Raw genomic sequence first — 22,553 nt, 5'->3', positions numbered from 1 at the left:
ATCACTGAAAGTTTGACCATTAGAACTAAAGATCTATAAATCCTGCACTATTTAATGGCATATCACTATTGTGCATAAAGGTCTCTAATAAAGGTTTAATGGACGAATGACAGCACTGCGAAGAAATGCAAAGAATGCGTTGTCATGACGCGCGTAAATTACTTCTTGCATCTCAGCAGGATGGAACCAGGCTAGGTTTCGTTTTCGTTGTTTGTAAACTGAAACTTTTGAGTCGCTCAGCTGACCGACTCTCCCTACCCTCTATATAAGATGTGCCCTGCGGGTTTCTGCTTATGACGCACCAGCATTCACCTTGCAAACATAGCAAGTCTGACAGCACAACTCATCGTTTAAAAAAATGGATTTTTCTCCGGCTGTCTCGTCTCCCAGGCTGCTTCTGCGGCGCTTCATCAGCACCATCTACTGCATTTTTGAGAGCGCCTTTTCAAAACTCACTTACTGGACAACAGGAGCCTGCAAGGGAACAAACTCATTCGTTTCGTCAGCTGGTGATAAACTGGACCAAAACAAAGACCAAAATCCAACGATCCCAACGAGTGTCAACTACCACTTTACGCGCAAATGTAATTATAAATGTGGATTTTGTTTCCACACTGCAAAAACGTCCTTCGTCCTGCCCTTGGAGGAAGCCAAGAGGGGGCTTAAACTTCTAAAGGAATCAGGTGATTTGACAAATTAATAGCAATAAGCTTTGTTTTTTGTCAAATTGCTGTGCATGCTATTAAATTTATGTCTTTTTTTTAAGGGATGGAAAAGATCAACTTCTCTGGCGGAGAGCCCTTCCTGCATGGTAAGGGAGAGTTTGTGGGGAAATTGGTCCAGTACTGCAAACAGGACCTCCAGCTCCCAAGTGTCAGCATTGTCAGCAATGGAAGCATGATCAAAGAAGAATGGTTCCAGAAATATGGTAAGATAGCTAAGTTATTAACAGCTTCTTCTTCTTTTTTTATGGATACATTACAGCTGTGCCATATACCATAAAATAATTTACATTTATGATCTCTTTCATTTTTATTTCCTCTTCTAGGTGTCTATCTGGACATTCTAGCTATCTCCTGTGACAGCTTTGATGAAGCAACCAATCAGCTGATTGGCAGAACTCAAGGCAGGAAGAGCCACCTTGACAACCTCTTCAAGATCTGCAGCTGGTGCAAGGAGTATAAAGTGGCATTGAAAATCAACTCCGTCATCAACATCTTCAACTATGACGAAGACATGACACAGCAAATCAATTGGATTAATCCTGTCCGCTGGAAGGTAAAATCGAAAAAATAAGTAAATAAATATGTTTGTACGGTGTAATCATGGATGTACTGAACCTCTCGTTCTTGTTTTCAGGTCTTTCAGTGCCTGCTGATTGACGGGGAAAACGCAGGCGAGACAGCCCTGAGAGAGGCAGAGAGGTTTGTCATCAGTGATCAGCAGTTTCAGGAGTTTCTGGACAGACACAGCAGCGTCTCCTGCCTTGTTCCTGAGTCTAATGAGAAGGTATAATTCTCAGACATGTGCAGCAAGTATGGCAAATATGTTTAAATGCAATAACCTTAATGTATTCTGTGGGAAACATGTTTTTCATCCTTTTTTTAATTTTTTGATTTAAGTAAGGGTGTAGAATTAGAGCTTGGTCTGCCTAGAGTGAATAAAATGTGAATATTATTATAGTAAACACACACAGTGCACAGTTAAACAAACAAACTATGCAAAAGTTGACTTTTGAACACCACTGTCAGTTTTGATTTTGTTTTCTCCTTGTTGCTGTATAGATGGCCACCAAATATAAGGGAATATTTTGGTATAGACTTTTGGTATAGTTTATAATGCTATGATAACTTCTAGAATATCCATATTTCATATCTGTGGTGTGCTCATTCTGCATTCTGCATTGCTCCTCAATTTTGCAGCACTATGGCATGAAAAGTAGGAACTAAACATATATATTCAGTTGAAACGTGAGATCAGTTAATCCTGCCTAAAATAATTCTTTGTTGTGCTGTAATTAATGGTTGAAAATCCAAAGTTAGGATGCACAAAAATTAAAATTTGTGGTCTTTTTTGTTTTAATAGATGAGGAACTCCTATCTGATCCTGGATGAATATGTAAGTACTTTAGATTATTACTAACTGGTAGTGCGGCTGAGCCATTTTATCAAATGTTTAAGTAAAAAAAAATGAACTGCATGTTTGAGTTATGTGAATGTGGATTGCTCAAATTAAGTAAAAAGGCTTGAATTTGGTATAATTGTTTAAATTAGTAACTTGCTAGGCATTTTAGCTGAAGGAACTTACTTCATATGTTGATTTTTTTCCTTTTTTTTTCATTACAGATGCGTTTCCTGGACTGTCGAGAGGGACGGAAGGATCCTTCCAAATCCATCCTTGATGTTGGAGTCAAGGAGGCGATTTGCTTCAGCGGCTTCGATGAAAAAATGTTTCTAAAGAGAGGGGGAAAATATGTGTGGAGCAAAGCTGATATGAAGCTAGAGTGGTAAAACGCTGAGCCCGTGACCTTCTTCAGCTTGTGTTTAATGCTCCTTTGCTAAGTGTTTGCATTGATATGCTCTACAGTATGCACATTTTGCACTAGGAATGTAAATATTCAGATATATCTAAGTGTGTGTATGTTCTGGGGGGGTTATTTGAAGGTTACAGTCACCAAATAGAAGGTGATCCAGAAGTATTGTTCTTCTTTGTTTTTTATTAAATATCTAAATATCTGTCTTTTATGTTAAGCACTTTGGTATACCGCTGGTTTTTAAATGTGCTCTATAAATAAAGATGTATTGTATTGTAAATATATTGTACTGTTTATAATTGTTGAACAAAGTAACATTGAGTGTTATATTCAAATTATAATTTTACACAACAAATTTAGATTGAAGGACAACTTGTCAGTGATTTTGTGATAATTTATTTTTTATGTGGTTAAGTAACAAGGCAAAATAAAGTCATTTTTTCCACAATACAGTGGTTTGAAAAAGTATTCGAAAGTATTGAACTTTCCCACATTTTATCACATTACAGCCACAAACATGAATCCATTTTATTGGAATTCCACGTGAAAGACCAATACAAAGTGGTGTACACGTGACTACACTGTAACTATTTGTCGCTGTACATTTTAAACTTTTTTTGATACTATAATTTGTTTTCCTCTTAAGGTAGAACAGAAATAAGAACCCACTTTTATGCAAAGTAAGATAAACATGGATAGCGTTGATCTGAAAGAACGGTGGTCTCCTCTCAGAGCAAGAACTGGGCTATCTACTTCCACGAGGCTAACTTGTGACCACAGCAACACATAGTCAGCACAACAAAGCCACACCATTGTGTGGACCTTTCAGGCCTTGGAAAATTAAGTACACTGATCTTATCTGTTGTATAAACCTAGCAGACTGTAGCTGGTTCCAACAAGATCAGCAATACTTTTCTACTTTCAATTTACTGGAAATATTGTATAGAAGTTCAAATAGCTCGAGTGGTTTCAATATTTCTGTCACTGCCTCTATCTGGATATGGTTTAGTTGTTTTCTTTTTCAAACACATACCTTACAATGCCTGATTTATGTCTTGCAACACTCACACATAGCTGAACTGAAACTAATGTTATTGCAGTTCACTGCAGCTGACTGCAGCAGTACTGAGATGTAGGTCACAATTTCTATTGTATAAAAGCTTGTGTATGAAAACACGTTTTTCTATTTGTAAGTCTTTTCACTTTTAGGTCTTAAAATTTAGACAAATGAATCAAATTTTGACTGGCAGACAAAAGAAAAAGTTAATGGAAACAAGCATGTATACTAGTTGAAATTAAAAAAAATTTAAATTAAAAAAATGCCATTTTAAAAATGCCACAGCTGTTCTAATTAACAACCTTGTTAATTATTAAAATCACTTTTTATGTTTCTGTAATGGTTAATGAACTAGTATGCACATTTAATGCATTTAATCAAAATGACATTTTTAAAGCTAAAATATAATTACTGTTGTTAAACTGTTATCAAATTTACTGTTTCACAAAAAGCTGAAAAAATAGTGATGCACACTAATAGTCCAATATGCTTGTATAAAAACGTGAATTCCGTAACAACTGATTAAATCAATGGTAGTTTTAAAAAGTTCTTGACAAACTGTATTTTCTCATTTTTACCCAGATAAATAAGTACATAAAAGACATTTGTTAGGCACTGTGTATGCAATGTAGGCTGTAAAGGCAAATGAGAAAACGCTTAAAGGCGATTGCAGTGTTTTGACAGCAGGGGGAGCTGTTGTTTGGAAAGGTGGCAGGTGCTGAGCTCTCCTCTAAGGGGCACCGTAGGACAGCAGACGGAAAACCTCTCACAAACAAATGGCGTCCCTCCAGTGCGAAGCAGCTGATTTCCTACCGAGCAAGGCAGGAGGAACGGCGGATAGATAAACAGGGCGCCACCGGATCTCTTCTCAGCAAGGTTGTGTACTGTTTTTTTTTTTGTACGATTCGTGTTGCAGGGTGACGACTGGATGTTGCACACTGTTCTGTAATCGAGAGTAGACCGCTGTTCCGGTGTACAAACAATCCTCCTGTCAAGCAAAACAGAAAGGAGAGTGTCAGCTGCGGCTCGTGCTTCCCGCCGTTTGCTTATTTTATCTGAGCTGAGGCTTTTTTATGATTTGACTCGAGGTTTTTTGGTGTCAGTGTTTGACCAGAGCTCGAACTCAGGCGCTGTGGGCGACAGTAGCAGGTCAAATGTTTCCGCCCCAACGTTTCAGGGCTACATAATGAATATGGGCATCACCCCTTCAGAGGTATCCTCCTCCTCCTCCTCCTCTACCACCGCCACCTCCTCCGCCTGACTGGTTGGCCGCCTGTTCGTTAATCCAATTCAAGAGATCATCTCTTCAGCTCTTCCTGAGGTTACACTATCAAGACGGCGTTATCTCAGAAAGCCAGGTAAGGTTTTGTGCTTTTACTCAGTGTGAGAGAGCTGCTTGAGCTGTCAGTGTCATTACACGGCTGTCGCATATTTCCGACATTCTCTCTCCTTTTTTTTTTTTTTTGTTACTGCAAGATATGCTGTAGCTACCTGGCTTACAGCCATCTGACTGATGCCGATGCCTGACGAGATTTCTAAAGTCTAAAGGTGTAGCTCCCCTCTGTGTTAGCGAATTTTAACATAAACAGCTGTAGTTAGTTGGCAGATCAGTGGTCCTAAGTAGCTGTTGCTGGCACTTGCTTGGAGTTTGTGTAATTGGGTTGTTTCCCCACATCCTTCTGTCATATTCGTCTCCTATGCCACAGCTGCAGGGTGCATAACATGCTTGGAGTTGATTGCTCCACTGAGCCCTGAAAAGGTCACTCAGCGCTTGCTGTATACACTTAAAGCAGTAGGTTCCTTTCAGGGTGCAGCTGGATTACATGCATTGCTGTGAAACCAGGCTACTGGGTAATCAAAGGATTTATGTAGTAATCAAGGCTCTGAAGTGCTAAAATACTCCTTTGCTAATTTCTTTGCTACCTGTACACCTCTCACATGGTGTCATCTCCCCTCTGAGGGCTGGCAGTAAATCTGGGGAATATCTTTTTTTTTCTTAAACAACCATTTTTAGTAACGGAAGTCAGTATTGCCTGTATTTTATGAACATTATCTGACATATCAATGTAAAGAGAAGTTGTTTTACTTCAGCATTGTTTTGTGAAATGAAATTCCACTTTTGACACCAATCCTGTCATAAACGGGCTTTTAGGTGCCCTATCAATGTGCTGGAGAAAAAAATAATTTGCTCACTTTCTCCATTATTCTCGGATACAGCTTGCTCCCATCCGGGAATAAAATACATCAAGCTGCTATTCCTCTCTTCTGCAGCAAATTTGTCCAAAGTGAGCTATACTGTAGCTTGCTTTGTACAACACGCCCCTTGGAATGACCGTAAGCTTTCAGCCCGCTCCCAGAGGAAAGTGGGGTGCTGAGTTGACTTAAGAGCCAGAAGGAATGAGGTCATGATGCCGAGAACCCAGCCTGCTATTGAAGTCAACAGACTGTCACAAACAACACACCCATGAATGCACATGGAAGCCTATACGTAACAGACATGTATGAAGGAGACTTGGTGTTTTTTATATAGACAAGGAGGTGTTATATTTGTCCTGTTGTGCTACATGGGCTAAACACAGGGCAGACACTTTCTTAGAAACGGTTTCGTGTTTATCCAAGCTTTGCAGCGGTCTGTTTGACCTTGACATTTGCTACGTACTAAAAAATATGCAGCGATCTTAGCAGGATGCATCATTGTCGTGCTGGAAATAAGGCAATCTGGGAGACTTAGGAAAGCCCTGGGTTGGGCATTTATGCATTCTTTAAAGAGCATGTCTGCAACGACTCATGGCTGATTATTTGAGCTATACTGAAGGCAATCATATACTGATTCCAGTGTGATCTGTAGGTTGGACCTTCTGGTTTAATAACAGAAGGGTGTCTGGGAAATAAACCTAGGGAGGGCCTTGGGGTTTTTTTGTTTTGTTTTTTGGTGAAACAGTGCTATGCTGTAATCGAAATCCTGGAGAGGCTGTCCAGGATGTGCTCTGTCCATCTTTAGGTCACTACGAAAGCACCTAATGTTAAGAAGATTAATTACCTTGAGTTGGACTTGATCTAGAAGTGGGGCTTTCAGTTTAAATACCCCTAACCAGCGATCAGACCTCAATTACTGTCAGTCCTCCAATGCCAGTAAAGCCTTGTTAGAGAAGTAAGGCTAAATTTAGGGGGGCTGACACTGAATGTCAAATTACTGTGCTTAGGTAACTGGACTTTCTAAAGCCTTAGCTGTCTCAGATATACACTTTGTTACTGCAGTCTAGCTTTGTTAAATTACTCCTTTATTCTGGTAACATTTACACTTCCAGAGAAAAAGTCATTTTAGAGTAATCTGATTTCAGGGGTCGTGTTCTGCCTTTGTGCTGTCAGTCCTCCAAAGATTATGCAACAGCTTAAATGCCATTTCAGCAGGGTGTTGCTTGGAGTGAGTGTTCTGGGTGGTGGTGCTGGTTTCCAGGTGTGTGTGTGCATGGCTGGGGATAGAGTGGAGGATAGTGTACACACTAAACAGGCAATACTGCCGTCAGTTGAGCCCTAAATAGCTCCCGAAAATGATGTTCTCTGCTCCGAGAGCACTTTAGCTCTGTGTGTTATGGCTTGTATCCAGCCAGTTAGGATTATGTTTGGATGAGACGGGGATTGTTATGAGAGTATTATTTGGTGCTTGTGCGCTGTGCTTCTTCCAGACGGCCTCTTGGCATTTTGAACTGGTCTCACACGCCCTATTTTTCTCAGACAGGTAGGGCTTTGTAAATTGAGACGCTGTTATGTAACGCACCACGGAATCTGCTGACCGGGACACTTTATACGACGGAGCATTTCAATCTTCTTCTTCTTCTTCTTCATCTTCTGCTTCTTTCGCCTGATCCCTTTGAGGTCGCTGTAGTGGATCATCTGGCTCCATATCATCCTATCCCTTCCATCCTCTGTCACACCAACCCTCTGCATGACCTCTTTCGATACATCCATGAATCTTCTCTGTGGTCTTCTTTCATTTCAGTTAGTCCTCAGGGGTCAGGATAGTTTCACACAAACAAAGATTAAGAACAAAGAATTTTAGGTGAGGGAGAAGTGAACGCCAGCTGAACATCTGTTTCTTGAATATTAAAGTTTCCCGTGTTCCAGCAGATATATTTGCACCATCCAGGGATAAAATATTTGACTTTCACTGCAGTTCTAGGTCCATTTCTTTTTTTTGGTCATGCATTTTACTGACTTGTGCAGAAAACGGTTTGAATACTGATAATTTATCATCATTATATTGCAGTATTTCCAGCACATCTTTGTAAAGCTTTTATAAAGAGGAGAATTTGGTGTCTCGCATTCACACACCACGGGTTGGTTAATAATTTGGAAAAGAGTCAGGAAGAAACATTTTGTAGGAGGAGATGGAAGTTTTTCCTCCTACAGTACTCCCAGTAGACTGTAGTTCAACAACAAATTATGTTTTCTGTTCATTAAAGGGGTACAGCTCACACTTCAGCTACTGGGATTAAGCCAGCCCTTTGCTCCTACTATGTCTGTCTCCATCACTGACGCTCTCCACCTACAGATAAAAGCGGCAAATGGAACACGTTCGGGCTCGCGCTCAGCTGAGAATCATTCGCAGAAATGATGAAAACCGCTAAGTGAAGTAGATGAGCCAAGTGGTAGGCTGGGATCTCGACACCACTGAAGCGAAATGTGGTGCAGCCTGGCATTTTGTAAAGCATAGATTAGTGCCACTGGGGATTGAAAGAGTAAAAAATTACATTGACAATGTGAAAATCCCCTTGTTAGAGGAGATGTGATCACATTACAACTTGGCCTGTTGGGCAGATATCGAAGGTTTTTTCCTGCACCATTCTTGTTTTGGAATGAATAAGATTTGGAAAGTTGGAATCATTAAAGCTGCAGTAACCACTTGGTGTGGTTACTGCTTAGTGCTTAACGCTACTAAGGACACCGTTGCAAATTTAGTGTTCAGACTTGTTTGGATACAAGGCCTTTAAAATTTAGGCCTGTTTAATTGGGCTACTTTTTCAATAATCCAGAATAATTTTGGAAAGGCAGGTTCATTTAATTAAATCCTAAAGATCCTAACTTTAAGTGGCGTGAAGATGTTTGGGAAGCTGTGGTCAATGCAACTGTTTTTATGAGTAAGTTTTAATCAAGAACATTGCAGGGGTTTTTCTGTTTCCAGCTTCCCATTTTTTTCATTCTCTGCAAAAATAATGTGAAAATTAGAGCTTGTCAGTAACTCTGATCAATTTCTACCCTTTCTTTCCAATGTGCAGTGTCACAAAAGTATCTGGATCAGTTATAACCAATATGTGACGGCTAATGCCTGACACATGTCCGAACTACAGGCCCAACCGGATAAGGATTGATGGAGAATATATCAAAGTATCAAAAACCTCTAATGGGGCTTTCTTTTTAGCGTGTTGCCAGGGTGTTGTAATATTTTCCCCCATGTAGATACTTTGAGGGCCTTTACTTACCTTTAGTGAGATAGTATCCTATGTGTTTCTACAACAAACCCAACAACAGGATGCCAGAACATTTCCTAGCATGGGTTTGGGGCTTCCTCCTTCCCATTTCTACGGGAGACCTGTAGACTGGGTTTTCTGTAAAGGGTAGCATCCCATCACAACAGCAAGGAAGGAAAGAGCTGGGAGGCAGAGAGAAAATAATATGCTGTCGTGGTGATTTTTACGTGATACAAGAAAGCACTCTGTACAACATGATAAGCTGTGATGTCATGTCATGGCAGGACTACAGGGAGTAGGGAGGGTCAGACTGGGGCATGAGATCTTGGGGGATCTGACTCTATCCACTCTTCTGTTTTGTCTGCTTTGCAGACTCAGCGATTAGCAAAATTGCTTGTGAATTGTTTAGCCCACTGCTTGGTGAGAGTGCCACTGTATCCCACAGATTAGACTCTGAGTGCCTCTCTGTTGGAGTGCTTCTCACTCCTGTTTTGTCCATGAAAACACTATTGTCCAGTGGAGTGACGGCAGTGCTCAGCATGCAAGAGTCACGCTTGTTATTTTAGCCCTTGTTGTGTATTTTCCTCATTAAAATAACTTCAGTGAAAGACTAAAATGGCTGACACGACCCGACTCCACTTAAGTGTCTTGATCAGTACTATTTAGTGGCTTAAAGCTGTGGTAAAAAAGAAAACGCAGTTCTTTTTATTATTTCTTACTTCTCTTCATGTTATGAATTAGCTTTTTTGCCGATCTTGACATAACCTACTCAGTTCATCTCAGTTCATTTAGCACAGTTGCAGTGGCATAAGGAATTTGTCCCCAGGGCATTTTTTTCTAATGAGGGACATGTAGACTATGCCTCGTGTGTGTGTGTGATATGCCAATCACACACACTGAGTGTTCAGCCTGACACGTAAAGGGAATCAATGCTATGTGCTAATTTCTGTGTTAACACTCTTTCACCGTGTGTGTTTGACATAGTAAATTGATAATTCTGACCTTTTCTCTTATTTTCAAAAGCAAAATTTAAGAAATAATAAATCCTATTTTCCTTGTCATGATATGAACACAAGACCTGTTACGGTTTATTCGTCTTAACTCGTCAAACTGATGGGGTGAAGACAGAGTGGCATCACCTCCATTATAAGTCCAAATAAATCAGGAAGTGTTCATATATTAGAAACTGCAAACATTACAGACATCTTCTTGTCTTCTCTTTATTCAGAAACACAGCGTAATATGTGTAGTTCAGGAACGTTCCATCAGCGTGCGAATACGGGCCTTATTTGTCAGTTGTCAGCTGCTGCTCTCAGTGGATGTGTCCTTGCGTTTGTCGACTGTGTGCGTAACAGTCAAGATTTTGTCCATTTAGTCCATCTATTCAGCAGCTATGAGTATTTTCTAACATTTTGATTTGTATTAAAATTCACAAGAGATTCTAATGAATCTGATTTCACAGTTAAATTATAATAAATAAATAAAGAACAACCTGGTAGGGAGGGAAAAAAAACATAAAGAACTTTTACAAAATGAAAGCCAAAAGCGCTGATCAACCAAGCAGAGTCTGGAAAGAGAAATTCCTGCCAGCTGATATTTGTTGGATTCTGTTTTGGACAGAAGTACAAAGTGAATTCTGGACGCATTTGCATAACAAACTAAAACTAACTTTCCTTCATTAGACAAAGCAGTTCACACAATTTCATACCCAGCTGAGCAGTGTTACGGTATTAGATAAGTGTTCTTTGTCAGCCAAAGCCGGGAGTAGTTTAACAATTTCCCTGCATGATTACAGATATATAAATAAGTCCACAATAATGACCTTGGACTTTCCCTGTTATTATCCGCTGTAATCTAGTTAAACCTTACATGTAAACATAAAGACTGAGGATGCAAAGCGATGAATGACAAGAGATTCCCAGCAAAGTCGACCCTTTGCCCGGGCTCTCTCCATCTGTCAATAGAAATAGGCTCAGTGTGGCATGCCTGTCATCTTCGCTCAGCTTGCGAGACAATAATGTGTGCCAGCATGGTTTTTTTGGAGGTGAGAACTAGCTTACCGTCTCTGCTAACAGCCTCATTTTTTTTTTTCTTTTTTATTACATACAGATTTGGTAAGAAGCGAGTATCGCCTGTTACTGTCTCCACACCAACATCCATATCTTGTTCATCCTTTGTGCTGTAGAGAACTGTAAGTGCTGTTACCACAGACAATAAGACTTTGTAGGCAAGAACTGGCCCCCTTGCTTTAGCCCCCATCTGACTGTTTTGCTCTGTGCCTGCTGTTCACCACCATGTCATTCAGTCTTTTCTTTCTTTCTCTTTTGTGAGATGAGAACAGCACGGTTTGTTAACCGCTGTGTCCTCTTCTACAGGTACTGGTTTGAAGGAATTGGCTTTTTTTTGTATAAAGGAAAATGGCGGGGATCAAATACTAACAAAAGAAGAGCTTTATCGATGAGTGTGGCCCAACATCGAGTCGACTTTCTTCAATGTAGGCTCTTTACAACTTGAAGGAAAAAACAAAATGCTACAAAAATCTCATGAATATTTACACTCAGTCATTAAGTACTGCCAAAGCTTCAGCTTGTTTGCCTAATGGTCTAGTTAGGAGGCATAAAAGAAAAGAACCCTTTTTATTCCAGCTGTTTTCTTGTATTTCCTCCAGTCTTTTATTTTTACTGTCACTCTTTCAGTCTGTTTTTACCCACTTCCCTCTTTTTCATGCTCACTCATCCTTTCAACTACATCTTCTTTCCTTCCCTTTTTCTTTTTTGTTTCCCGTCTTGCTAGTCTGCTTCATTCTAGTTTATTTCTCTCTTTTCTCTGAAGGCAGCTCCAGCGGCTGGCATTAACACTGAATGTAGTATAGCTTTGCTGCGTTCCCCCGAATTTCCTCTAGCTGTTGACATATTAATGGTAGGTGACAAAGATAATGGCAGTTAAGCCACTGTCACCTGTGAATGGGTTGCATTCTTTCCTTTTTGTCATTCTTGTTAAATTGAAAATTATTGGGGAAAACAAGACTTTGTTCTGTTCTTCCATCTGGTCATAGTTATTACCTATATCAAAAATTAAACTGGAAAATAAACCACAGAGCACAGCATAAACGGACAGGCTGTGGCATTTAAATGGTGTTCAGCTGGTATTAAGGGGACCCACAGTTTGCCAAGAAAATATCTGAAACTTTTAAACTTGCAGCACTAGCCTGAACTATTGATACAAGGCAGACGCCAAATTCTGACCCTACCATCTGAATGTCACAGCAGAAAACGAAACCCGTCAGGCCAGCAACATTTTCACTTTTACGGCTTTTGTTCGTGCAAATTGTTGGCGAAGTTTCCTGTTCTTAGCTGGCAGGAGTGGCACCCAGTGTGGTCTTCTGCTGCTGGGAGATTTATTCAGCATTCAGAGCTGCTTTTCTGCATACCTCGGTTGTGACATTATTTTACTGTTGTCTTTCTGTCAGCGTGAAGCAGTCTGGCCATTCTCCTGACTTCTGAGATAAACAAGACATTTTCACCCAGAGAACATAGTTTCTCTTTTTCAGAACATTCTCTGTAAAACTGGGAAAGATCCACTGTGATTTTCCCAGTGGATCTGCAGTTACTGAAATACTCAGATCAGGCACCAACAACCAAGACACTTTCAAAGCTGCTTAAATTACCATTTTGATACTCAGACTGAAATTCAGCAGGTCGTATTAACCATATCGACATGCTTGAATGCACTGAGTTTATATTATATTTAGTTGGGTTTTTTAATCACCATTTCACTGTCCGTCTGGCCCACACTGCAAGATGGACTTTGACTTGCTAAGCCCCCCCACACACACACACACACACACAGAGCACACACAGAGAGCACACACAATGCCAAAATACATTTGGGTGACTGTGTAACTCATTGGGGCATGTAAAACCTAGGCCTATCGCAACTCTTGGCTACACCCTCAACGTCCCCCCTCCCCCCACCCCACCTCTGTGTCAAGGACAGATGGCGTCTGTCCCCAACTGCTGCCTGTCAAAAAGAGCAAGTCACCTTTCACTTTTAGCAATAGAGCCACCCAAAAATACTCTGTGTGCACTTTGACTTATAAAATGTAGGTTAGCTGCTTTAAAGAATAACCTAAGCTGTCATTATATACACGGTAGTGCATTACGGTTATAGCTTCAGTAATCACATAACGGCTGCTCATCAATTATACCATTACTTTTGCCACAAAGGTTGCTGTACTATCTGCATGATGTCGTCTTCGGATGTGCAGTTGCACAATAGTTTATTGCTGTCGTTACATCACTTCTCTAAAATTGTAACGGTGAACTGCTTTCTTTTTGAGAGTTTAACATGACCTATTGGAGAAGGGAACCAGTGTGCAACGGTAAAACTGTTAAGTACAGGAGCAAACACAATATCAATATCAAGCACCTGCAGAAGCTTGCATGCTTACCTCTTTTATACACCATCTATGATGCCAACACAATGCGATGCTCAAGCAGAGTGTGTGCTGACCCCGACAAAGCAGTTTGATTTTTCAGAAAGCAAGAAAAGCACTGATGAACAAGCTCGTAGGATCACACATTTTAAAAGCATACCTTCTACAGATACTTATGGAGTTGTGCTTAAGTAAGAGTCAGCTGACAGAACCCTTCTCAGAGCACAGAGGGTTTGGGAACATGGTAATGAGCCAGATGCTCAGTTTTTGAATTAAGAATCAGATATGTAAATGGTTTGTGTTTGCTTGCATCTTTTAAGAATCTCAAGTCCAGTGTAATACTGTTTTTCTGCAAATTCAGAAGTTAAACTTGAGATGATTTATTATAAAACTTACTTTGAAGCATCTGTGCCCCCCCCCCCCCGTCTCCAAAATGTTGGTACACATAGAGCACAGCTGCTTTACAGCATGCTCATCCTCAAGAAGTTTGTATTGTTGTACCTATCTTATTTGCTCAGTTTTGTGCGTAGGCTGTGGTTATAAATAAAGTCCGTGGTATGCCTGTTTGTTTGGTTGCCTAGGACAGCGAGTAAAAGCCACAAGCTTGCACCATGAGGTGACAAGAAGAAATATCAGGCAGTAAAGGTGAGCCAAGGGAGGCTGGAAAAAAGGCAAAATTGGCAGATTGCCTGTCACTCTCTCTCTCCACTGCGTCTTCTTCCTCGCAGAGTTAATATGGCATAAACTTAAAGGCTGCACTAATTGGCCACAATGAGCAGGGCTGGGCTTTTGAGTGAGGAAAGGAAGGAAGGAAGGAAGTAAATGGGGGGGGGTCAGGGCAGCAGAGAGCAGGATCACGATGCGGTTATTTCAGACTGACGATCACTGTGCACACAGCTCAGCCTGGAGTACTTTTTCTTTCTTTTACTTTTTCTTAATAATTCTTTAAGAAACAAACAAATTCCAGTTTCTGTTAACTGTATCGAAATTTCCGAAGATTCAATAACTATTTGTGTGCGCATGGATTCTTGAGTTGCAATGAATCGTGCTTCTGTGAAGAGTGATGCATTCCAGCGAAATGCAATTAAAGGACCGAGTCCAATGAGACGACAAGGAAATGATTGTAGCTGTGTGCCAGACAAAAATGATGCTCAGAAAAGTTGAGAAAGATCCGTTTTCACCGATAAAGCCAGTCAGAACGAAAACTGTTCATGACAGCTGGTGTTATATCATTCTTCTAACAACATTCATTTGGCTGTGGCAAATAATCACACGGGCGAGCATCTACTGCACTGGGCCGTTCTCATAATTTACGTAGGACAATATGAGCTGTTTACTGCAGCTGAACACAATTCGGTATTTACTGCGTGTCCTTCGTCACACTGTCTCTGCCTCGTCTGATTGGGTGGCAGCAGTTTCTTTCTGAATCAGACGAAAGACATTTTTGTGCGTGTCCACATGTGTGAGAAGAAAAAGAAAAAATTGGGTTGCCCAGACTTACAAAGCAGTTAATGGTTGCTGTCTATCTTTTAATTTCAGATAGGATGCGACGTGAAACTGTGCTCAGTTGAAAACGAGCTGAAATACTGATTCTCTCAGTGCTTGCCCATCTGCATCAAAGCAAATGACACAGTACAGATCGTACACACTGGTGCATTATAACCTGTTATTTGAGGCTGATTCCTAGTGAATGTAAAGGCTTGCATTGTTATTCAGCGTGAGGCTGCTTTTTGAAGCATGCGAAAATGTGCTCTCACTTCTAAACTCTCTCTGAGGGGGTCCAGGTGAGAATTAACATTTTAGGATTTTCTTTACGAGCTAGGAAGCAGCATTTATATGAATGCAGACTCTGATTAGAAGATAACACTGGGAGCAGTGTATTAATATCGGTCTAGCTTCTTTTTTAAGAAGACTTTTATCAATTTTCCATGTTGGGCTACTTTGTTAATTGTTTACTCATAAATAACACTTTCTGATGGATTAAAATAGGTTGTTTGGTTTTAATAAGTAAATAGAAAGAAAGCAATGTTCACAATTCAGGAGGACTTTGACTGGAAAAACACTGTAACTGTTGCAGATTTGTACAAACATTTCCAAGAAAGGAATTCAGAGTACTGCTACTCATTAAAAACACATGTTGACAAGTAGTTATTCACCATTGCTCTTTATGCTCTCCATATTTGTACCCACCTGTCATGATGATGATGGCATCGCCCAGCTGCTGCAGATTTTCTGTTTCCACCACCTCCCAAAGGTGCTCCATTGGATTGAGATCGGGTGATCGTTGCTGCAGTGTTGATGGCTGATTAGATGTTTGTGTTAACAAGCAGTTCAACAGGTGTATCTGTAAGACAATATACATGAATTCCCCAACAATAAAGAGGCATAATGTTTATATGCTGGTCATGAGTGAGTCTGTGTCTGGCCTTGCATCATAGTCCTCATATGTACCATGAAAACCTTGAAATTGTTGAAGTGAGGTCAGCTTGTGATGTGAGGCTTCGGGCAGTATGCTTTTTAGTTAAGGTTTTCCTGTTACTTGCATGGCTTGTTTGTGTTTGTTCAACTGTGCTTGGGTTTGTGTACTGTGGCTGACCTTTGCTTTACATAACATGATGTAGGTGAAAAAAACTTTAATGGGTGGCATCATATGCCTTCTACTGCGGCAAGAAATCCCATTTACTTGTTGTTCCCTGGAGAAGTCAGTCACTCCTCTGTGACTAGTTCCACCCCTGTTATGCAATGGATTGTTAATGCGTGTGTGTGTGTGTGTGTCTGTTTGTCTCCTGGATATGGAGTCATTATGGCATGCATGGTGCTGTAGCCGGTTAAGCTGTGAGTGAGGGCTATTTTAGACTGATGACTGACACATGGTAGACACTGCACAGGAAAGATGTTTGATTTCCGAGTCTCACTTTATTAATCTTTAACTCTCTGACCTGACCTTTTCAGACTTATCGTACTCAGGAAGGCTATATTTGAAACAATAGCACAAGTAGTCCATTGCTTTGAATATCCTGTGTATCTGTGTGCACGCGCGTGTTTTTCTCAGTGATAATGGACCATCTAGTTAATAATGCAGCAGAGGGATCGCACTGCACCACCTTTTCTCGTGAAAACTCATTTTCCGTTTGCCGTTCTATCTCGCTCGCTCCCTCTTTCCTCCTCAGGCCATGTCAGGGCTTTACAAAACCATTTCATTTGTCCACATCGACCCAGTCTGTCAGTGTTTGCACAGCCGATATAAAACCTGGGATTAGAGGAAAAGGTTCAAGTATTAAAGTACCCACTGTATTAGGAGATCCTGCTTGTGGAATGTAAATGTATATCAATTAGTAATTTAGACAAAGAGACAAAAAAACCTAAATTCAGTCACCCTGGAATATCTTATCATTCTAGTCCTCAGCAAAGCTTTTTGCTTTGTAGTGTTAAGCATCTATCCTGTGAAGTGTCAGTCCACTCCTGCTGGTGGGGTTCAACTCGTATTCAAATCATATTTAGTGATGCAGTTTGTTGATTGAATGAAATGGTGGCTAAGCTGCTTCTGTTTTTATAGAAGTTCCTGCACATTTACTTTATTATTCATTTTTGAACAGTGATGATCCAGGCTGTCTTAACATGTTTATATTTTTTATGTTTAGTTTCAAAGTGCTTTGTATGATTTTTTTTTTTTTTTTTTTTTTTTTTTTTTTTTTTTTTCCCCCTAAGCTAACAAAAAGGGCTATTACACACCATTACACTAAATTGTCTGGCTGCATTTGCAGGTGTGACATCATTAATTTAGTAATTGGTTTCTCTTTTGACTTTTTTTTTTTCTTTTGTCTCCTTTTGGCCTCCAAAGCACACCTCCACGCACTCCCCCGAGGGTCATATTTATGAGTTGGCACCACCCTGATAACAAATTGCCATTTAAGCTTTTCTATGAGTTCAGCAGCTACATAAAGGAGCTTCCTCACCACTCAGTGCTTTCTGGTGAGCGTGATGGATGGTGGATGGATGGATGGATGGATGCCAGGCATTTTGAGTGAGTCAGACATGAGCTGCATCTCATTTTTCTGATTTATCCTCTCAGTTTTTCTCACTTTGCAATTTCCTCCTTGGCCCTCCTACTTAAAACACGACAAAGAGATGCAAAACAGGAAGAACTGAAGCAGTCCAATTGTAACAAATGAGACATTTGCCCCCAGTCAAGCAGCAAATGAATTAGCATCAATTACTAGTAACAGTTTCCCAGCTTGAGAGTTTGAGTTTTTGTTTACACAAACAAGAGTAGTGACGCATGTTATATATTATTGCTTAAACCTGTACTTTCAGATGAGCAGTTTTCCATCTTAATGTACATTTGCATTTTAATCATGACTCTTCTTCCTCCTACTTCTACTAACCTGAGGATGAGGAGACTGTCTCACAATGTTTGGAAATATTTATAGTGAAAACACTGAAATTATGCCCTTTATCATTTATCAACCCATTCTATCTAAAGAGAGAACCATTTGTACCAACAATCCAAATATACTTACACCCTTTAATTGGAACACATGTTCAGTTCCTCTATATTTGACCACCATTCTGTTGGTTTGAATGTTAGCAGATTGTCTTACCATGTCTACAAGCCTAAATGCATTAGGCTGCTGCCATGTGATTGGTGAAGAAAGGTGATTTAAGTGACTTGTTGAACTATGCCATGGTTGTCGATGTCAGAGGTCAGAGGGGAATGACCAGACCACTTTGAGCTGATAGGAAGGCAACAGTAACTCAAAAACCACTTGTTACAACCAAAATATGAATAAGAGCATCTCTGAATGTACATTGAGCCTTGTAGATGGGCTACAGCACTGAAGTCAGGTAAAAACAGGATAGTGAGGCTACAGCTTGCAAAGGTTCAACAAAATTGAGCAATAGAAGACTACAAAAACATTGCCTGGTTTGATGACTCTTGCTCTCTGCAGCTACATTTGGGTGGTGAGGTCAAAAAAGAATCTATCTAGGATCTATCATCTGAGCATTGTTTAAACACCAAAGCCTTCATGATTATTGTTGCTGACCATGTCCACCTCTTTATGACCACAGTGCGTCCCTATCCTTTGAGCTGCTTCCAGTAGGAGAACGCAGCTGTGTGATGCCATCATGTCAATATGGATCAAAATCTCTGAATGTTTCCAGCACCTCATAAAGTGGCCAGTGAACTGAAAGAAGACACCAGACACAATCCTACAAAGAGATATTTGCCACATTAGCAGATTGTAACTCTTATTATTTTAATATCCTAGCGCACATCATCTGTGGATTGACTTTACCGCTTAATTTACAGCTTAATGAAGTCAGTCAGTGGTGGATGCAATGACCTGCATTTCACAATCTACTTAGAATGTGTAATGTGTTGTTAAGGAGGAGGATGTGATGTGCATTGTCTCTCTCATCGCTGACTAGCACATTTAGACAGCACAAGAGTCCATGGATATGAACTCTTCAACCCATCTCTTCCCACTTGCTTCCCTCTTCTGCAAACAGGCAGCTGCACATTGAAGCAGACTGCGACCAGTGAAGGCAAACTGCGAACTCTCCATGTCTCTTTCCCTCTGCCACGTTTCTCCCCCTCCTATCAGCTCACCCTCCACCTCCAAAATCCTCCTTTAGCCAGTTGCTAAGCAGCACGGGGAGAGCTTGACAGTGTTGACGTTGTGTATGTGCGGGAGCACTTCCTGTAAACAGCCGAGTGGGTGCTCTTTGCTCTCAGCTGTAGAGAGAAGGAGAGAGTGAGACGAGACGGCCTAAAATAACCCTTTCTGATTCTCATAAGAGACATGGAATGACGCGAAGTGAAGGAAAAAAAGTGTAACTTCATACCAAGTGAAAATTTCACAGGGAGCTGTGAAAGCTGTTGAAGATAACTACAGGAGCTTCAGAAGCTTTTTGAACCGTGTTTTCTTTAATGCCAGAAAGCATGAGGCCTGAAATAAAAATGAACAGAACTGACAACGGCCATTTAGGCGGCGAATTAGTGTCATTGTGCATACAGCAAGCCCGTTTGTGTGTGTGCAACCTCGCTGGACACAATTCGTAAAGCATTGAGTCAGAGCAAATCTTGGACGGGGGATTTATTAAGTGAACAGACAAAAAAAACAATTCGAAGCTACACAGACTCCTTTTTTTTTTTTTATTATTTATTCTGTCACCAGCAGTATTTGTTTCACTATCTCCCAGGAAACATTGAGCTTAACTAATTGCTTTCTCTCCTCTTCCCTCCTGTGTCTTTTGATGTTTCAGCTCCGTGGCGGTGAAGATGACCACGGCGCGGTACCGTCCCACGTGGGAGCTGGCCGTGGACCCTCTGGTCTCATGTAAGCTGTGCCTTGGAGAGTTCCCTCTGGAGCAGATGACCACCATCACACAGTGCCAATGTGTCTTTTGTACACTGGTGAGGGTTTTTATTTTTTTTATTATTATTTTTTTTGTGGCATTGCTGTGGCCTCAGGTACTACTTTAAGGAACCCTGGAGTCTTTTTGAACCAGAAAAAGAGATGAAGTTAATACCAGAAGATATTATTCACTGACACCCAGCTTAATCCAAAATTGAATTTAAACCCTTCTTTCTTCTGTATAAAGTCCTGAGCGATAAGATTCTATAATATCTTTAACAACTTGTAGTACCTTGTGATCCCAATAGAGCATTTACTGCAGGCTTACTTGCAGTTTCTTGAGTTCCCAAAAGTACAATGAGAAGCAGAACTTTCAGCTATTAGCAAGCATCCTCTCTGTTTTTAAGGCTAGGTTTAAAACGTTCCTTTTTGATAAACCTTACAGTTATGACTGGATCTGTTGACCCAGAGCTATCACTTTGTTGTCCTGCCATAGACTGGGGTCTTTCCATATTGCACTTAGCACTTCTCCTCCACTCAGCTGAACTTCAGTTGTGTGTTTATATATCACTAATACATGTCATTAACTTTTAACTACTCTCTACTCTCGTAGTTTGTTGTTTCTCTATGCCCTGGGTACCAGCTGTCCCTCTCTAAATCACATTCTGCCAAAAGTTTCTAACTTTAAAAGGAGCTTCCTTCCTTCCTGCCCCGCAAAGCTTTTGTTCATAAGGGATGTTGCAATCAATGGGGTTCTGTTGTTGTGCATTTATTTCCTAAAACTCCAATTCAAACAACATAAATCTTACTATTATTCAATAGACTACGATTATCTAATAATAGTAAGATTAAGTAAGATCTGCTTCTGCGTTGAAGTACAGTAAATGTAACTTCTGTGTTAAATTTAGACCCAGTAAAAGTCATACACCGAAATGGCTGCAGTATAAATCTCACATCCCTCCAGTGTAACAGCTGAGGCTGAGAAACGATAGCCCCCCCCTCAATTGGTTAGCAGATGTAAACCAATCTTGCCCAGGGATGAGGAAACAATGCTCATGAATGACAACTAAAAATAGCTGCCATTTCCTAGAACTCAGTCTGGGGTGCAGCAGTAATTGCCAAACTTCCTTTAGCACACTTTATTCCAGAGTACAACCACAATTTAAATGCAGTCGGTAACTCACCATTTCCTTTTTTTTTTTTTTAAATATATTGCATGAAACATTTAGTATGTGATGCTAACATTTCCAGTATGTTGCAATTTATTTCTCTTTTTTTTTCTTTTTTTGGGGGCTGGCTTAAAAGGAACAGTTTAAAAAAAACAACTAGAAAAAAACCAGTCGTGGCACATAGAAGGTTTATGTCTGTGTGTGTCTTTGGTAACAATCAGCTTTGTAAAACTTACTGGCTTCCCTTAAATGAATCATAGAAGATTCACATGAAAAGCATAATTCATGTGTTTGCTCCAAGAAATGTTATAACATGCTAAAGCAGGGCATCTCTATTACTGTTGTACCAGTAGAAAAATTGTTGTGGCTATCATATTTCAGTCTGATAATTACTCATCTTTAGCTCTGTTTTGGCTTTTGCATAGTCTGCATATATCTTGACCAGGGAGTGAAGGCTGGGCGTGTTGCAGGTTTTAGGTGAATAGAATTTGGTTTTGTTTTTACAGAACTATCTATTTGATTAATCATTAAAAAACCAAAATGTTGAGTCAAAAGAAGCTGCCACTGTTTGTTTGCCTTATCTGTTGCCGCTGGTTGTGCTTTCATTTTTGTTTCATCTTGCTGATTAACTTGAGATTTGAATGGATTTATGTTATACTTGTCTGTTTTTTTTCTTCAGTGCCTGAAGCAGTATGTGGAACTCCTGATTAAAGATGGCCTTGAAACTGCAATTAGCTGTCCGGACTCTGCCTGTCCTAAAAGAGGACACTTGCAAGAAAATGAGGTGTGTTTCCATTATAAGAACATCTTAGTTCTGCATTGGACATCGGACCACTCAGTCACTCGCTTTCCATTTAGCAGTAGTCATTTTTTTAATTTCTACACAGGCGCAGCACTGTATGTGCAAAGGTAGCAGAGTAAATGCACTTTGTGCAACCATTGAGTATATCGGTTAAACCTATATTTCTAAAACATCATTGTCAATTTAAAGCACCATCCTTGACTGAGACGTGCATTTCACTTCACTTTCATGTGTGTATTCAATTATAATGAGCAATCCTGCATGCCTTTTTCCATAGCAGATGTCACATTGAGGTCAAACTGCTCCTTCTTCAGGCAGTTTAGGTGATGTGCTCACACAGTCTTTCACTTGGTCTAAAAGAACCATAGGACGCAGCATAGTTTAGCACACAGCAGCATTCAGTTTCTAATTAGCATCCCTGGCCCTTAATAGAACCAAAGCCACTTTAGCCGGTCAGGCACAGCATGCATCATCCCTTTCCATTCTTGTAATTCTCAAAGCCTGAATGTTTTTCATTGCCCATTAAATGAGTAACCATGTGTGGGCCCGCGTACGCACCTTGGCTGCACTTGGCAATCAATTTCTATTTTACTGTAGGGATGAGATTTAAGGCCCAAACAAATGGCAAGTTCAGGTGTTGTGGAATTTTGATTATGACATTGTTCTAGAAATGAAACTCGCGTGGAGAATTTATAATTGCTTCTTGCAGCTTCTGTCTACAAATGTCCAC

The 22,553-nt window shown here is 40.3% G+C and overlaps 2 protein-coding genes and 1 long non-coding RNA gene across 5 annotated transcripts in view; 2 read left to right on the top strand and 1 right to left on the bottom strand.

Annotated features, from left to right (window-relative positions):
• Positions 1-239: 239 nt before the first annotated feature.
• rsad2 (radical S-adenosyl methionine domain containing 2) lies at positions 240-2,813 on the top strand. Its single transcript, XM_003453237.4, has 6 exons — positions 240-683; positions 767-928; positions 1,049-1,278; positions 1,360-1,509; positions 2,086-2,118; positions 2,346-2,813. Exons 1-6 carry the CDS (start codon positions 359-361, stop codon positions 2,508-2,510), a joined length of 1,065 nt encoding a protein of 354 aa, XP_003453285.1. The 5' UTR covers positions 240-358; the 3' UTR covers positions 2,511-2,813.
• Positions 2,814-4,082: 1,269 nt separating this feature from the next.
• rnf144aa (ring finger protein 144aa) overlaps positions 4,083-22,553 on the top strand; it is a 30,513-nt gene continuing 12,042 nt past the window's right edge. Inside the window, exons 1-4 of one of the 3 annotated variants that reach the window (XM_025900745.1) lie at positions 4,565-4,948; positions 17,335-17,517; positions 19,761-19,911; positions 21,701-21,805. In XM_025900745.1, coding sequence (XP_025756530.1) covers positions 17,369-17,517; positions 19,761-19,911; positions 21,701-21,805 — 405 coding nt within the window. In that variant the 5' untranslated portion in view covers positions 4,565-4,948; positions 17,335-17,368. Of the gene's footprint in view, positions 4,467-4,564; positions 4,949-17,334; positions 17,518-19,760; positions 19,912-21,700; positions 21,806-22,553 lie in introns of those variants that run through there. The other 2 variants (XM_003453238.4, XM_005477099.3) reach the window with 2 other exon arrangements.
• On the bottom strand, positions 4,478-19,754 carry LOC102077766 (uncharacterized). The gene is made up of 3 exons (XR_270122.2): positions 17,450-19,754; positions 15,684-15,837; positions 4,478-4,578 (listed from the first exon to the last, which is right to left on the bottom strand). It is a non-coding gene; the product is annotated as an uncharacterized LOC102077766 (long non-coding RNA).

Source organism: Oreochromis niloticus, linkage group LG19, assembly GCF_001858045.2.
Source record: "Oreochromis niloticus isolate F11D_XX linkage group LG19, O_niloticus_UMD_NMBU, whole genome shotgun sequence".
NCBI lineage: Eukaryota > Metazoa > Chordata > Actinopteri > Cichliformes > Cichlidae > Oreochromis > Oreochromis niloticus.
This window is presented reverse-complemented; position numbering and strand designations above follow the sequence as displayed.

Bases quoted from the DNA above. Each gene is read 5' to 3' on its own strand.
- rsad2 (XM_003453237.4), top strand. From the start codon at position 359: ATGGATTTTTCTCCGGCTGTCTCGTCTCCCAGGCTGCTTCTGCGGCGC. The intron at 684-766 runs GTGATTTGACAA...CTTTTTTTTAAG, and splicing joins TAAACTTCTAAAGGAATCAG to GGATGGAAAAGATCAACTTC. The intron at 1,279-1,359 runs GTAAAATCGAAA...TCTTGTTTTCAG, and splicing joins TTAATCCTGTCCGCTGGAAG to GTCTTTCAGTGCCTGCTGAT.